At 38.1% G+C, this 15,986-nt stretch overlaps 2 protein-coding genes across 2 annotated transcripts in view; both read right to left on the bottom strand.

The window, feature by feature from the left end:
• Nucleotides 1-16: 16 nt before the first annotated feature.
• On the bottom strand, nucleotides 17-2,413 carry LOC18022813. Its single transcript, XM_006405816.2, has 7 exons — nucleotides 2,298-2,413; nucleotides 2,039-2,172; nucleotides 1,611-1,943; nucleotides 1,466-1,512; nucleotides 1,121-1,183; nucleotides 377-512; nucleotides 17-278 (listed from the first exon to the last, which is right to left on the bottom strand). The coding sequence occupies exons 2-7, from the start codon at nucleotides 2,163-2,165 to the stop codon at nucleotides 265-267; spliced, it is 720 nt and encodes a 239-aa protein (XP_006405879.1). The 5' UTR covers nucleotides 2,166-2,172; nucleotides 2,298-2,413; the 3' UTR covers nucleotides 17-264.
• A 4,005-nt stretch (nucleotides 2,414-6,418) lies between these two features.
• LOC112088451 overlaps nucleotides 6,419-15,986 on the bottom strand; it is a 10,312-nt gene continuing 744 nt past the window's right edge. The window contains exon 2 of the mRNA XM_024158732.1: nucleotides 6,419-6,580. Within this exon, the coding sequence (XP_024014500.1) occupies nucleotides 6,419-6,580 (162 nt within the window). The remainder of the gene's footprint in view (nucleotides 6,581-15,986) is intronic.

The following is a 15,986-nucleotide window of genomic DNA, read 5'->3' as shown; positions in this document are numbered from 1 at the left end:
AGAAGTATTTGGAGAATTTGATTGGACATGAGGCAAAGCTCCACTACTGAATCAAGAAAGCTTAGTCAAGAATAGCGACATACACTAATTTTTCTTTGGATGAAAGATTATAACATGGGAAAATAAAAGAGAAGAAATAACTACAACAAGTATCTCTTTGTTTTTGAAATCTGAATAGACTAGATATATATACACATGCTGTAAACTTCAGCTAAGACAATATGAGAATCTGCAGGTGTCTGAACCTTTTGAAGCTTTTTGTTTTCAACTGTTTTCCTCTGCAAAATCAAATTATTATTCTACATAAGTACATATATTTATGGTTGTATCTCGTAGTAAAGAGCAAGAACTGAGAAACGAGTGTGATTTAATATACCATTTATAGCTCCCAAGTTGTCATCTTCTTTATAGACCCCAAGAGGAGAGCCATGCACAGAGAGCATCATCTCTCCAGGTTTCGGTTGCCTCCGAGTCTTTGGTGTCATTCCAAAAGAGAGTCTTTGCCCATTTACCTGCAAAATATTTACAAGTATCATTGCAGAGTCTCTTCTTGTATGCAGAAGATCTAAATCATTGATTCCAACATTGCTCATTTTGCAACAGAAAATGTAAAAGATAAGTTTCGAAACCTTAAACTGATTTCTTTCTCTCTGGATCAAAAGCACAAACATAGAATCCAAGGGAAAAGAAAAGAACTTAGAGGTGAATTCTAGAGAACCTTCTTGAAATACTAATCACAATTCCTTTTTCCTCCCGAGATTTAACAGTTAAATAGTGATCTGCATATCAGTCCTAGGCCTGGTACGAAAAGTTTCAAAACCATAAAATGATTTCTTTCTCTCTGGATCAAACATACAAACATAGAATCCAAGGAAATAAAAAACACTTTACAGAACCTAGAGGTGAATTCTAGAGAACTTTCTTGAAATACTCATTACTATCCATTTTTTTCCCGAGATTTAACAGTAAAATAGTGAGTTGCCTAGGCCTGGTACAATCTTCAGGTCACTTTTATTCAAATCTACTGGTGCGATTACAATACAACAGAGTAGATATACTTCATAAGGGCAAGATAATAGCATCAAGATAGAAATAGGGGATACAATCATGGATACATTACCTCAGGAGTCCGAAGAGCATCATGGCTTGCAAGCATTTGGTTGTTAGATGTCCCTTGAAAGACCTACACGGGAAAAAAGCAAACCAGTTTTTTTTTATACCGACTCTCCTGAACTAGTTCGCAATAAATCAAAATTCAAGATTACGGTTTAGTGTAAGCTAACATTACTAAAACAAGTAAAGGCTAATATAATGCATTACACAATTTAGTGAAAGCATGCAAAAATGGTTTAGAGCAAATGACAGATCCAGTCATTCAAAACGGTGCTACAATCCTTAGTTACTACGAGACAGAAGCATATGCAAGATTCCAGAAAAATGGAGACAGAACAAGATATAAACTTACAAGATTCTCGAGTTGTATGTTCTCAGTGCCCAACATGCTTGCTCTCACTACCAAACCAGAAGACACAATCAAAGTGTTAATACAAAAATCAAAGATCAATCCATTTATTATCCTAAAAAGAATCTGAGATTAAGTTTCTCTCTACCGTTATAGGGCAAATCGTAGCCACCAAGAGACGGCCTATTACTGTATAAATCAGGAAAACCCATCGACAAACGCTTCAGAATCGAATAATTCATGTCAACATCATCTGCCTTGCCCATGAACGAAGAACCACCGTTTTTGTCAATCCATTTCATCTCAATCTCTCCATTTACTTCGTTTATAGATAAATCCGGAAAGTTCTCTTTGAAGAACTCTAACACAGGAGTGTCTAGCTGCTCCTCGGTGAAACATGATTCAAGCAACCTCAGTGAAGTTAAAGTGTGTTCAATCTCCACATCACGTATTGCCCTAATTGCAGCAATTTGTCTTTCAACTACACCAAAAATGTACACTCAATATCAGATCCAAACAAGATAATACAAAATCCTAACATTTTTTTTTATTGGGAAAAACAATCTAAACTGATACCTTCTTCATCCACAAAGTCCTCTTCTTTCTCTTCTCTTTGAATCCCTTTGTCACACTTGTCGTCTTCGTCGTGATTCTTCTCTTCTTCAGTGCGCTTGACACCTCTCTTTGCTTTTCGCCTCGGCATTATCGATCTTCCACATCAAATAGCTCGGGTTCAATTCGAAAACTCGAAGATGAATTCATTCAACGATCAAGATCAAACAATGCAATTCGAGTAAAATTGAAGCCAATTGATAACATCGGAAGAGGAAATTACCTGAGAAAGACTGAAATTGAATCCTAGAGGTGGGTTTCGGCCGGAGAATAGAAATTGCGACGACGAAAACGGAAAGGTGAAAACTTTCCGATGTGAAGGAAGAGAAGTGCTTCTTTGGTTATCTGTCGTCGTTTTAGTGGATTTAGGCCAGTCCTGGGCCTTCGGGTCCTCGGTTCCGGTTCAGACGAAATTTTCGGATTTTGGATTTTTCGGGTTCAAACAAATTGGACCCAAATGATTCTTGGGAAATTTTTGATTCGGGTTGGTTTGGGTCTTATTTGATTCGGATCGGTTTTGAGATTTCAAATTTAAACCAAAATAGAACTGAAATTGGATTTAAACCCAAAAAATGATTACCTAGTTTTCTACATCGACCAATTCCATGAGCCATATAGTGACTGATGCCACTTCCCGAAGAAAATCTGGAGATTTCCAACAATCGATCATAACAGATGCCATTCTCTAAAACTTGCAAGTTCTAGAGTCTAGTCTTAGGCTTAAAATCTTATTACACTAACATTTTTTCGGGTCTCCGTATAGATCTTGGATCCAATCCGATCCGAACCGAAATCCGATTCAAATTAAAACAAAATTCATTCGATTTATTTTTAAAAACTGAGTTCGAACTGAGCCATGTTTTTCAGATCGGGTCGGGTCCTTTTGGATAGGATTTTAGGCTGATGACTAATTTAGGCTTTAATGGTTTCTCACTTATTAGATTTTTCAAACTCACTAAAAGGATTTTGAATCAATTAAATAGGTATGATCTTAAGGTAATTCATGTCATGTATACTTGGTTTATTCTGAGATTCGATACATCGAGTCAATATGTGAGATGAGATAGAGAAACCAATCAGATTTCTTAGTTAGAAAATAGTAGGATTAAATACAAACTATCAGTTTGGATAGGTTATCTGAACACTTTTTTTTACCTGTACTAACCACCACCCATCTTCTATAGCCATAACTCTCGTAAACCATATCTTTTTTGCGATTCTCATCTTTACTTGAAAGCTCATGATGTATCAAAAATTCTAAATTCGTACTATAACATATCCTAAACTACAATATATGTTGTATACACACTACAAAAAAAACATCATTTTACAACGGTCGAAATGGTCGTTATTTCGTCGTAATAGGACCATTACGACGGACTACCGACGATTTCGAAATCGTCGTAAAGTCATCGTCGTAATACCCAAATCGTCGTAAAATCGTCGTATAATTTACGACGGTTTTGTTTCGTCGTAACGTCGAGGGAAACAAAACCGTCGTAAATGCGTCGTACAGTTTATGACGAGTTTACATCGAATTGCGTCGACTTGGTCTTCGACTGGACCGTCGTTAAGTGGTCGTTAATGGTCGACGTAAGATCGTCGTAAAATGTACGACGAATGTACGACGGTTTTAATAAATCTATTACGACGATTATACGACGTTTAATTGAAAATTAAAAAAAAAATTAATTCGAATTAAAATTTAAATAAAAAAAATATATTACAATTTAAAATTTATGAAAATTTGAAATTAAAATTAATTGTAATTTACAAAAAAATCCTACAAATCTAAATCTAAATCTAAATCGTCGATCCCGTCGATCCCGTCACCAGCCTCCTCCCCATCGTCCTGGACGTGTTCCTTGCCGGGTCTTCGGTTTGATGCTTCCGCCGGTCGCCGAGGTAGACGGGGCCGTACCGTCAGAATCGACGAGCTGTCGGTAGTGAAATCTCTTAGCCCGAGGAGCCATCGAGACAGAATCTACAAAATTTTAAAAAATTTGTTACTAATTTTCCAAATATTTATTAAAATTTACAAAATCCGGGCCTATCTAAATTCTGAAACCTAAATCTAAATTCCGAACCTAAATTTAATCCGAACCTAAATCTAAAATAATATGTAATGAAATTATTTAAAAAAAAACTTACAGTTAATTGGTTGGGAGAGTAGGGAAAGAGGGAGAGATTTAGTTTTTAGAGAGAGATAGAGATTTATAGAGAGAGAGGGGGAAGAGAGGAATGAGCGACGAAAGGGGAAAACTCGCGTCCCTTATATAGATTTTGTTATCGTCGTAAAATCGTCGTAACTTTACGACGATTTTACGACGATTTGGTTGTATAACAGGGGGTGATCTGATCGTCGTAAAATCGTCCTAAATTGATGACAGTTTTACGACGATTAAACCCAAAACCGTCGTAAACTCGTCGTAACGTCTAAACATTTATAATCTCGTACCTCGGATCAAGAGCCTATCCGGTGCAAACGATACGACGGTTTTACGACGGTTTTGGGTTTACTCGTCGTAAAACCGTCGTAAATTTACGATTATATTACGACGGTTTTACAATGTTTTTTTAAAAAGTGAGTAAACCCTAAATCTTTTAAATGGGGTATTGCATAAAGAACAATGCAAAAGTTATTGTATCGTAACATATAATAAAAGGTTTACAACTTTGCATGTATGATGGATTTATGACATGAGATAGTAAAAAATGAAATTCCGTAATCTAATATATAACCTTTCACTAAACATTTTAGAAAACATGCATGAACTTGTAAATATGTATGTTTTTTTTCAAATTTTTTATTTTGATCAGATTGATAGCATTTCATATAAAATATGATAACCAATCAAAAACAATTGTGAAATACCTTACAACCAATAAGATATAAAAGATTCAAATTCTTGGATTTCAACATTACGACGCTTTTACGACGAAATAGTGTATTCGTCGTAAAACCGTCGTAACTTTACGACGATATTACGATGGTTCGTCGTAAAGACGTCGTAATGTTGAAACCCTATTCATTCAGGGCTTAAAACCTAGACTTAGGGTTTAGGGTTTAGAAAAACCGTCGTAAAACCGTCGTAATATGTACATCGAAATGAAGTCGTCGTATATTCGTCGTAATTTTGCGATGAATTTATGACGAGTTTACATTTACTAGCAAATCTCTCGTTATCGATGTATAATCGTCGTAATTCGTCGTAAATTGTACGTCGAGTTTACGACGATTTTTATATACGACGGTTTTACGACGGTTTTTAAATTAGACGTAAGATCGTCGTAAAATCGTTGTAAATTTGCGACGATTTATAAACCGTCGTAATGGACCGTTGAAAAACGATTGTTTTCTTGTAGTGACACTAAAATGAAAAAAACATAGATCTACATAAAAATGATAGGAGGTTCAGATCTAAAAACAAGCATATGTCTATTTTCCATTTTTAATATTTTATTTTTGTATTATTTTTGTTTTAATATTTAACCAGGTTCAATAATAATAATAATTTAAATAATAAAGTTCATTAATTTGAAAATACCAAATATAATACTTCAAAAACCATGGTTTTTTTTAAAAAAATGTAAAGATGACTGAAAAGAATTTAAAAATTTAAATTTAAAAGCAACAACGAATAAGATAGAGTAGCACTTCAATCTTCTGTGTAATATATTGAATATATTGTTTAAAAGAAAATTTTTAATTAAAAAAAAATTAAAGAATCCGGTTTAATCTGGTTCAATGAGTTCTCGGTTTCCGAGTTTTTGACGGTCTAATCCGGTCTGATAATCAGTTTAATTATTTTTGTTTTTTTTAATTAACCTAATCCAACCCGAAAGTGTTTCCGGTTTGCGGTCTAATCTGGTTGGACCGCCAGTCCGGTCCAGTTTGAAAACATAGGATCAAAGTTATATGTGGCTAAATTAATTAGCCATGAGATGCCACATAACCAAATTAGCTATGATGCTAGCTAGTAATTATTTCAATTTACGTGGCTTTATGTGGCTAACAGATTATAGCCATAATATGTAAGCCAAAGTTTTGATTTTGGTTTACTCCGATCAACAATAAAAAGGCAAAGAATCAAAAGACAAAAAAATTTGAATACTTACATTGCACGGGTATATGCCTAATGGTTTTTCATTTCCTTGTTTGATCACCATTTGATTTTGTAACTGACCAGTGAAAACTCTATAATTGTAGTGACAGGAAGGGTTACTAGAAAGGTTGACGTTTACAACTTTGGAGTTATTCTCATGAAGCTAATAATCGGCTAGAAAGCTATAGACACGAGGGGATCCCAATATGATACCCTCATTGGCGCAAACAACTTTGGATCAGGACATGTTCACTAAGAAAGACTCCTTGGCAAAGTCATTGACAAAACTATTGAAGTTGACGAAGAGACTCAAAAGAGCATTGATGAAGTAGCTGAACTCGCCAGTGACTGTTGCACCAAGGAACTCGAGCAGAGACCATAGATGACTCATGCTGTCATTCTTGTGATTATATATCAGTATATCAGAAAATATAACAAAACTACTTAGTTTTATTTTGGACGTTCGTTATCTTTGAACTGATCATGTCTAAACTACTCGAAAGCAATATATGTTTGAACTTTTTGTTCTATATTTTGATTTGTTATACTTTGAATATTATAATTATTGAAAAAAAATCGATCAAAAAAAGCAAATAATAAGAAAAAAATAAGCAAAACATTGTCAAAACAAAAGAAAAAAATAAAACAAATCACAAATAGAGAAATTGTATGTTCAAATTTGCTTGTTTATACTGGCCTATGCTAATATTATTGTTCAACTCATAACTGGTGCAAAAGGGAGTTTTGTAAGCTGGAAAGCAAAACCAAAGTGCTAGTTTTGTCCATGTCTTGCTGGGTTTCCATTGTTCAGTGAGTAAGCAAACAGCTGGGTTTTTTATGATGCAGTGACTCAGTTCAATACTTCATTGATGCTGCTTTGGATCTCTTCTTTATCGTAATGATTTTTCAATTTTAATCTCAATGATTTTGTCAATCATGTTTGCGAATGAGCTTTGGTCAATAAATCTTCAGATCCCTTCTCGTTTTTAGCTTTCTGGCAGGTTATTAGCTCCATGAGAATACCTCCAAAGCTCTGGACGTTTACTCTCCTAATAATCATTCTCGTCGCTTAAATACTTGAATTATCCGATTTAAATATAGATGAACAAAAAATCTTAATTAAAATTTAAAAATTATATACTGTTATAACACATATCATATATGGACTCTTATACCGGCCCATTAGGCCTATCAGGGCATTGTACTTAACCTAGATTCCCTATGTACTCTATATATACATTCTAGTGATTAATAAAGTTTCTAAGTTTTCACAACACGTTATCAGCACGATAAGACTCTCTGAGCGAAAAACCCTAATAAATCCGGCCACCACCAAAACCCTAAAAGCAAGTCGAAACTTAAAAGACGCATATCTTCCAAACCGTGAGGAACCAGAAGACGATCTACATATCAAATCGAAGCCCTCGACGAGACGAATCTACTGGTGAAAACCGTTTGTCGATCCAACGTCGGACGCGCCCTCACGCACACTTACAGTACACGACGATCAACCGAAAAAAAAACCAGATCCGAGTTTTTCCTTCTTCAACCAGCAGCTTCTCCAGTTTTGGTGATCAATCCTTGGAATTTGTAGCGGCTAACTGAGGTCTATTAGCTCCCAGTTTCATTAGCCTGTCAGAAATCCAAAGGTGGAAAAGGTATCTTCTAAAACTGAAAGCCATAGAACCTGTTGTTTAAACACTTCAAAACCCTATAAAAAAAAAAAAAAAAAAAAAAAAAAAAAAATCGATCTCTAATTGATTGAAAGTGTTTGATACTCTGATGATTGATTGATAACTTGTTGATTGATTGATAACTTGTTGATTGATTGTTTAAATTACAAGTTTATGCATGTTCAAAGGTTTTAAACTCGTTTTATAAAACCCTAATCTACAAAAACCTAACAACCGTTTTTGGCCATGTTTATGGCATAAACCTATTCGATTTTCTTCATGTTTAATAAGCTTGTTGCAGCTTATTTGATTGTTGATTCTCTTGCTTGAAACACTTGATTGAATAAACTAAGAAAATCAACCCTAAATCCTAAGCTTGATTCACGATTTTGTAATCTTCAAAATCGTAAGTCATAATGCTTAAACCCTAGTCCTTTTCACGTGATTTCTTTGTTGTCCTTGTGAAATTATTAAAACCATCGACCACAGATCCTATAGATCTCGAAATCACATCCAAAATATGTTTTCCAAACCGTTAAAACCCTAGATAAAACCCTAATCATATTCGGCTCCCCTAGGGTTCCTCCTAAACCGCCTAAAACCGGCTAAACCTGGTTCTCATTAACCGAAATTATATTCAGCTTTAACCGATTAAATCACAGCTATTAAACCGACATCATGTTCGGGGTAACTAAAACCATACCCTTTAAAATTTACTATTTCCGAGAAAGTTCCCTCTAATAGAAAGTTTCCTCATATAAAAACTTTCCTCATATAGAAATTTTCCCGACATAGAAACTTTCCTCATTTAGAAAATTACCCAAATTAGAAACTTTCCAAATTTAGAAACTTTCCTAAAATAGAAATATTCTCAAAATAGAAAGTTTCATCATCAGCATTCAAAATTTTCTCAAAACAATCCCTAACAAAATCAATCTCATGTTTCAGATGTCAAACATTCAGAAATGTGAATTCGAGGCCCTTCACGTCTCCGGGGATAACTACCTCGAGTGGGCCCTAGACATGCGCTTGTTCCTTGCATCGAAAGAACTCGATGCATGTATTACCGACGGTAACACCGCATCCCGTAAGGGACAGTCTCAGGCGATATGTCACATACGCCATCATCTGGCCCCGAGCCTTAAGCAGCAATATCTCACTCTTGAGAATCCACTTGAATTGTGGCAAGCGCTGAAAAAGCGATATGACCATCAGAAAATGGTCCAGTTGCCTCAGGCAGATTTCGACTGGAAGAACCTTCGGTTCCAGGACTACAAATCCGTAGATGATTACAACAACGAACTCTTTCGTATTGTTGCCATCCGGAAACTCTGTGGCGAGGATGTGACAGATAATGATCTCCTCGAGAAAACATTATCCACATTCAGCACAGAGAATGTTGTGCTCCAACAACAATACCGTGCAATGAAACACACATTGTACGAAGACTTGTTGTCCTGTCTTCTCCTCGCTGAGAAGAATAACCAGCTGCTTATGAGGAACAGCGCTATGAGGCCCCCGGGATCGGCTCCTGTCCCAGCTTCTCGTCAAGAGTCCTACCATGTTCAACCCGATAGATCCTCAGATCACCGCCGTGGACGTGGTAATGGACGTGGTAATGGCCGAGGACATGGACGTGGAAGACGTGGACGCGGACATGGTCGTGGCAACCGACCTAACCTCAGTTATGGTCCTGGTCGTGGTCGAGGCATCACCAAGCCGACCCGCCACACCAACCCCGATCACTGTGCTTGTACCAGATGTGGGATGTTCAACCACCCAACAAAGCAATGTCGCACCCCCAAGATCCACTGCGATCTATACCAGAAGTACGGAAAAGCTCCTGCTGAAGCCAACATGACTCAGCCAGTCGATGCTGCTAACCTGGAAGGTGACGACCTCCTTGATGATGAGAACACCACAAACGAGCAGACCGACCCCATGGACTATGAAACAGCTGATCTCCTCGATTAATTCAATCATCTGAAACTCTGATACAATTTGACTTTGTTCTTTATTTTTTTCATTTTGGGATTTGTTTCATTTTTTTTCCATTTGCCTTTATTCTCAGACACTGCTTTACTTTATGATTTATCACATTTTCTGAATTCCTCAATACTGAATTCTATCTTCTATTCATAATGAAGCACACCAGCAAATGGAAACCATAGTCGTAGATAGTGGATCCAGCCACACTATCTTAAGAAACAAAAGTTACTTCATAAACCTAACCTATCAAACCGCAAATATTAGCACCATCGCGGGTCCCTCAAACCTTATCGAAGGATATGGCCATGCCTATGTGTTGCTGTCAAATGGCACACAACTTGAAATACCAGATGCTCTATATTCTCCTAGTTCGAAGAGAAATCTTCTGAGCTTCAAGGATATAAGACAGAATGGTTTCCACATAGAAACCCAAGGTCAAGGGAACAAAGAATCCCTCCTAGTCACTAAAACCGTAGACGGCCATAAACAAATCCTCGAAACCATACCCGCGCTCTCTACTGGACTTTACCATGCTAAAGTCAGTATGATTGAAGCTAATACCACTCTCAAAGCCCGGTTTACTGATTATACTATTTGGCACGACCGGCTCGGTCATCCCGGTGCAAATATGATGCGTAAACTAATTCAAAACTCTCAAGGGCATACCCTCAAAGAAAACCGAGCTTATCCTCAACACCTCATGTGCACAGCTTGTTCTCAAGGCAAATTGATCACTCGGCCTTCACCAGTTAAAACCTCTAAACAAACACTTCATTTCCTAGAAAGAATCCAGGGCGATATCTGTGGACCTATACATCCATCTTCCGGACCATTCCGGTACTTCATGGTCCTTATAGACGCATCGACCCGTTGGTCATATGTTTGTCTCTTGTCCTCTCGGAACCAAGCCTTCGCTAGGTTCTTGGCCCAAATCATCAAATTGCGGGCCCATTTCCCTGACTTCCCACTAAAGACTATCCGCCTTGACAATGCTGGTGAATTTACCTCACAAGCGTTTAATGACTACTGTATGGCCATGGGGGTAACCGTGGAACATCCTGTAGCACATGTCCATACTCAAAATGGATTGGCTGAATCATTCATTAAACGCATTCAATGGATAGCCCGACCATTACTCATGAGATCAAAGCTCCCGGCCTCAGCATGGGGACATGCAGTATTACATGCTGCTGAACTCATACGCATCCGGCCATCTAGTGAACACAAATATTCCCCATCCCAACTACTCTCGGGTCATGAGCCAGACATCTCCCATCTCAAAACATTTGGGTGTTCAGTATATGTACCCATTGCTCCACCACATCGAACCAAAATGGGACCTCAAAGAAGGATGGGAATATATGTTGGTTTTGACTCTCCCACCATCATAAGATATCTCGAGCCAACCACTGGAGATCTCTTCAAGGCCAGATATGCGGATTGCCAATTCGATGAATCGGTATATCCCTCTTTAGGTGGTGAGACAAACAAGCTGGTCAAAGATCTTTCATGGAATCAAACATCATTAAATTGGCAAGATCCTCGGACTCTAGAATGTGATTCAGAGATCCAAAAGATTATTCATTATCAAAAGCTAGCTAATCAATTGCCAGATTCCTTTGCTGACCCGACCAAAGTAACCAAATCGTACATCCCAGCTTGTAATGCACCAGTACGAATAGCTGTCCCAACGGGACAGACCCAAGTTGCTACAGAGTCTGCACCACGTCTCAAACGGGGCAGACCTCTCGGTTCCAAAGATAAGAATCCCCGGAAATCAAAGAAAGGTGCAATAACCGAAACCGGGATTCCTGCAATATCAGACATAGCCGCGGCTGAGACTCAATCTAATGAACCCTCAATGGAAGTTCGGGACGCCGAATCTCCAGGTTCAGAAGATAACAATGAGATCTCCATCAATTACAATATGTCCGGAATACAATGGAATCGAAAAGAAGTCGACTTAAATGCACTCTTTGCATACAAAGTAGCACTTGATGTTGTGCTCACGCAAGAGGATCTAGAACCCACGTCAATAACACAGTGTACACATCAAACAGATTGGCTAAAATGGAAAGAAGCCATAAACGTGGAGTTAAAGAGTCTCAAACTCAGAAACGTGTTCGGTCCGATCATCCGGACCCTATCACACATCAAGCCAGTGGGCCACAAATGGGTCTTTGTGCGTAAAAGGAACGAACTCGGTGAAGTCGTTCGATACAAAGCACGGCTTGTAGCACAAGGATTCTCACAGAGACCCGGAATTGATTATGAGGAGACTTATTCTCCAGTGGTGGATGCAACAACATTCCGATTCCTCATAAGTCTGGCCATAAGAGAAAATCTTGATCTGCGGTTAATGGATGTTGTAACCGCATATCTCTATGGGCCCCTGGACAACGAAATATATATGAGACTCCCAGATGGCATTGAACTAAAAGACAAAAATGCATCTCGAGATCAATACTGCATCAGGCTGAACAAATCCTTGTATGGACTGAAACAAAGTGGGCGTATGTGGTACAACCGCCTCAGCGATTACCTCATCAAAGAAGGCTACAAAAATGACCCCATCAGTCCATGCATCTTCATCAAGAAGTACTCAAACAAAGGATTTGTAATCATAGCAGTATACGTGGATGATCTAAACATCCTCGGAACATCTGGTGAGATCTCCCAAACAGTCGACTGCTTAAAAGCAGAATTCGAAATGAAAGACCTAGGCAAAACAAAGTACTGTTTGGGATTACAACTTGAGTACATCAAAGGAGGAATCCTTGTGCATCAATCGGCTTATATCAAAAAGGTACTCAAGCGATTTAATATGGACCAAGCTCACCCATTGACCAGCCCAATGGTAGTTAGAAGCTTAAGTGATGACCCTCTTGGTCCCAAAAAGGATGATGAAGAAATCCTTGGTCCTGAAAAGCCATACCTCAGTGCTGTAGGAGCGTTAATGTACCTGGCTAGTCACACTAGACCAGACATATGTTTCGCCGTGAACCTCCTCGCTCGATATAGTTCATCCCCAACTCAGAGGCACTGGAACGGTATAAAACATCTCCTAAGATACCTTCGAGGTACTCAAGACTTAGGACTCTTCTATACTAACCAAAATAAAGATGGGTTAGTCGGCTTCGCCGATGCAGGATATCTATCAGATCCGCACACTGCCAAGTCTCAAACTGGCTACGTTTTTACGCATGGAGGAACAGCCATCTCTTGGAGATCAATGAAGCAGACACTCACTGCCACTTCATCAAACCATGCTGAAATCCTAGCCATTCATGAGGCTAGTAGGGAATGCGTCTGGCTGCGCTCCATGACTCAGCACATCCGCAGAGATTGTGGTATGGACGAAGACACACAGCCCACGGTGATGTATGAAGACAACGCGGCATGCATAGCTCAGCTCAAGGAAGGATATATCAAAGGAGATCGGACGAAGCACATTCTACCGAAGTTCTTCTCAACCTCAGACTGGCAGAAGGACGGCACTCTCAGCGTTCAGCAGGTCCGATCCAGTGAGAATTCAGCTGACCTCTTCACCAAATCATTGCCTACTTCAACACACCGGAAGCTCGTCAAACAGATAGGAATGTATAGACTTAGAGATCTGCAGTGATGCTACAATCAGGGGGAGTAATGCGTGTTGTACTCTTTTTCCTTCACCATGGTTTTGTCCCACTGGGTTTTTCCTGGTAAGGTTTTAATGAGGCAACATTCCCCAGCGCATTATCGAGATCCCGATTGAGTAGCTGGCCTGGTTCACTCGTCCAAGGGGGAGTGTTATAACACATATCATATATGGACTCTTATACCGGTCCATTAGGCCTATCAGGGCATTGTACTTAACCTAGATTCCCTATGTACTCTATATATACATTCTAGTGATTAATAAAGTTTCTAAGTTTTCACAACATATACTATTAAATGAGAAGCACATTTTAAAAATTACTTTAAAAGCGTTTAACACTACAAAGAATGTCATTGGATAATATGTAATTTTAATCAATTTATAAAGAAAGAATAGTGATTCTGAATATCTTTACATTTTGGTTCTCTGGTTTCGCCTCGTCAAACGCTGTTTAAATGAGATTGAATATCTTTTTATATCTTTCTTAATTATGGCTGGAATCTTCGACAACCATAACAAAGAAAAAAGTATCATGGGATGAAGTTGGTTATTCGAAAGAATGGTTTACGGTTTCGTTACACTTTGAGAAATCAAGATTCCTTTTGGTTTCTTGGACGCCGCAATATCTCCGAAGCAACACTCTTTTTAGGATGTCCGTCATAGATCTCTAAATTCTTGGATTTGGAGAAAACTCGTTAAGCCTCACGATCAAGCTGCATGAAATGAAATGGTGAATGCATGAAATATTGGCCGGATTTATAGCTTTGCGGGTGATGCTTTTCCTCGTAACCTTGGTATTCAGATGTTTGGTTCATTTTTAGAGATATTGTCACCCTTAACTCCGGGCGATGGAAACTTTCGAGGTCCTGATTGATATCCATTTGGTGCCAATCCCCCGATGTTTGCAAGCTTTCTTTCTTGGCACGTCACACTTGGGACCAGATTCGAACCAAATGATAAGGCACCCTAGTTCAGAACATGTGGTACGCTAAAGCAGTTCCTTGTTCCTCGTTTATTTTTTGGCCTGTGGTTAAGTTCCTTAAGGATCGCTTAGCTTGTTAGCTATTGGTTCTCATATCCGTCAATGAGAACAACCTCTCAAGCTTACATCCTTTTTGGTAAACCTGATGAGACTAGTTAGCTATTGGTTCTATTTTTGTCCATATCCATCATTTGCTTGGCCCTAAGGTTACTACAGATTGAATAGAAACGCTGCATTATATGAGATCTCAACAGCTTCGGCTTCTTGACAAGGTACTCATTTGTATGGTCTTCCAAGCCACGATAGACCATGTTTAGAGAGAATGAAATGGTCACCGCACCAGCTACTTTGGTGTCATTGACAAAGTGGTTCATGATCACATTATCTCGCTCCATTTCACGGAGATCACCAAAAGTACGAGGACCTTCTAAACCATTAGTACTCCATTCGAAACTAGCAATAGTTAAGGCTTGATTTGTTTCTCCGTTGTACTAGTTGGCTTTAGATTCCACTTCAGAAATTGTAAATAACCTAATTAATTTTTTCAATATATATATATATATACAAATAAATATATAATCATAATAATAATTGAAAAAAATCTTTTACATGGGTCGATAACCTGATGGAATGAAAAAGTCCATGTAACATATTTAAGATTGAACATAACAAGTAATACTCGACCAAGAAAACCTGTAAATTTCCGATCAAGTTTTTCGTTGGAAAGTCATCGGAAACACGTACTTTCGATGGTTTTCCGACAAAAAAAAATTGGTCAGAACAGAATATGAACCTCAGAAATGAAATTTTGTTGAAATTTTGTCGAAATTTTGTCGAAACATATCTGAAAAAGTCGTTTCTCGGTAAGTCATCATAAACGGTGGTTGGAAATTTCTCGGAAATTCCCGATGAATTTCTGAGAAAATAATATATTAATCAAAAATTCCTCGAAAAAATTCCGAGAACTTTTCGACAAAATCAACCGGAAAGTCACCGAAATTTTTCCGACAAAATTTTCCGACAAAATAACCATGACAATACAATATCTTATTTTCAGAAAATAATAAGTTTATTTTATTTTCCAAGCGTAGTCGTTGAGTATACAGTAGTTAAGGTATAGGGCTGTATTTGTTTAGTGTTTAGTAATTTATAGAAATTAGTTTGTCATGGTTATCATAGTTGTCCTAGTTGTCCTAATTGCCTTATTTGTCATAGTTGTCCTAATTGTCCTAGTTGCCCTATTTGTCATAGTTGTCATAGTTGTTCTAGTTGCAGCTACTTTGTCTTAGTTGCCCTAGTTGTCCTATCTGTACGTAGTGTGCCTGGGTTTAGGACGTAGTTGCATCTAGTTGCACCTAATTGCACCTAACTGCCCTGTTGACATTCTCCAGATCCAAAAAATTCGAAATATACATTACTCATGAATACAGAATACTGCAAGATATCAGAGATAATGAATGTACTTATGAACTACGTCACATCTCCTTAGACCTAGCTCTGACCGCTCTGACCCTCTTTACCCTCT

Source organism: Eutrema salsugineum, unplaced genomic scaffold, assembly GCF_000478725.1.
Source record: "Eutrema salsugineum unplaced genomic scaffold, Eutsalg1_0 scaffold_14, whole genome shotgun sequence".
Classification (NCBI taxonomy): domain Eukaryota; kingdom Viridiplantae; phylum Streptophyta; class Magnoliopsida; order Brassicales; family Brassicaceae; genus Eutrema; species Eutrema salsugineum.
The sequence above is the reverse complement of the archived record's forward strand: the minus strand, read 5'-3'. Positions and strand labels throughout refer to the sequence as shown.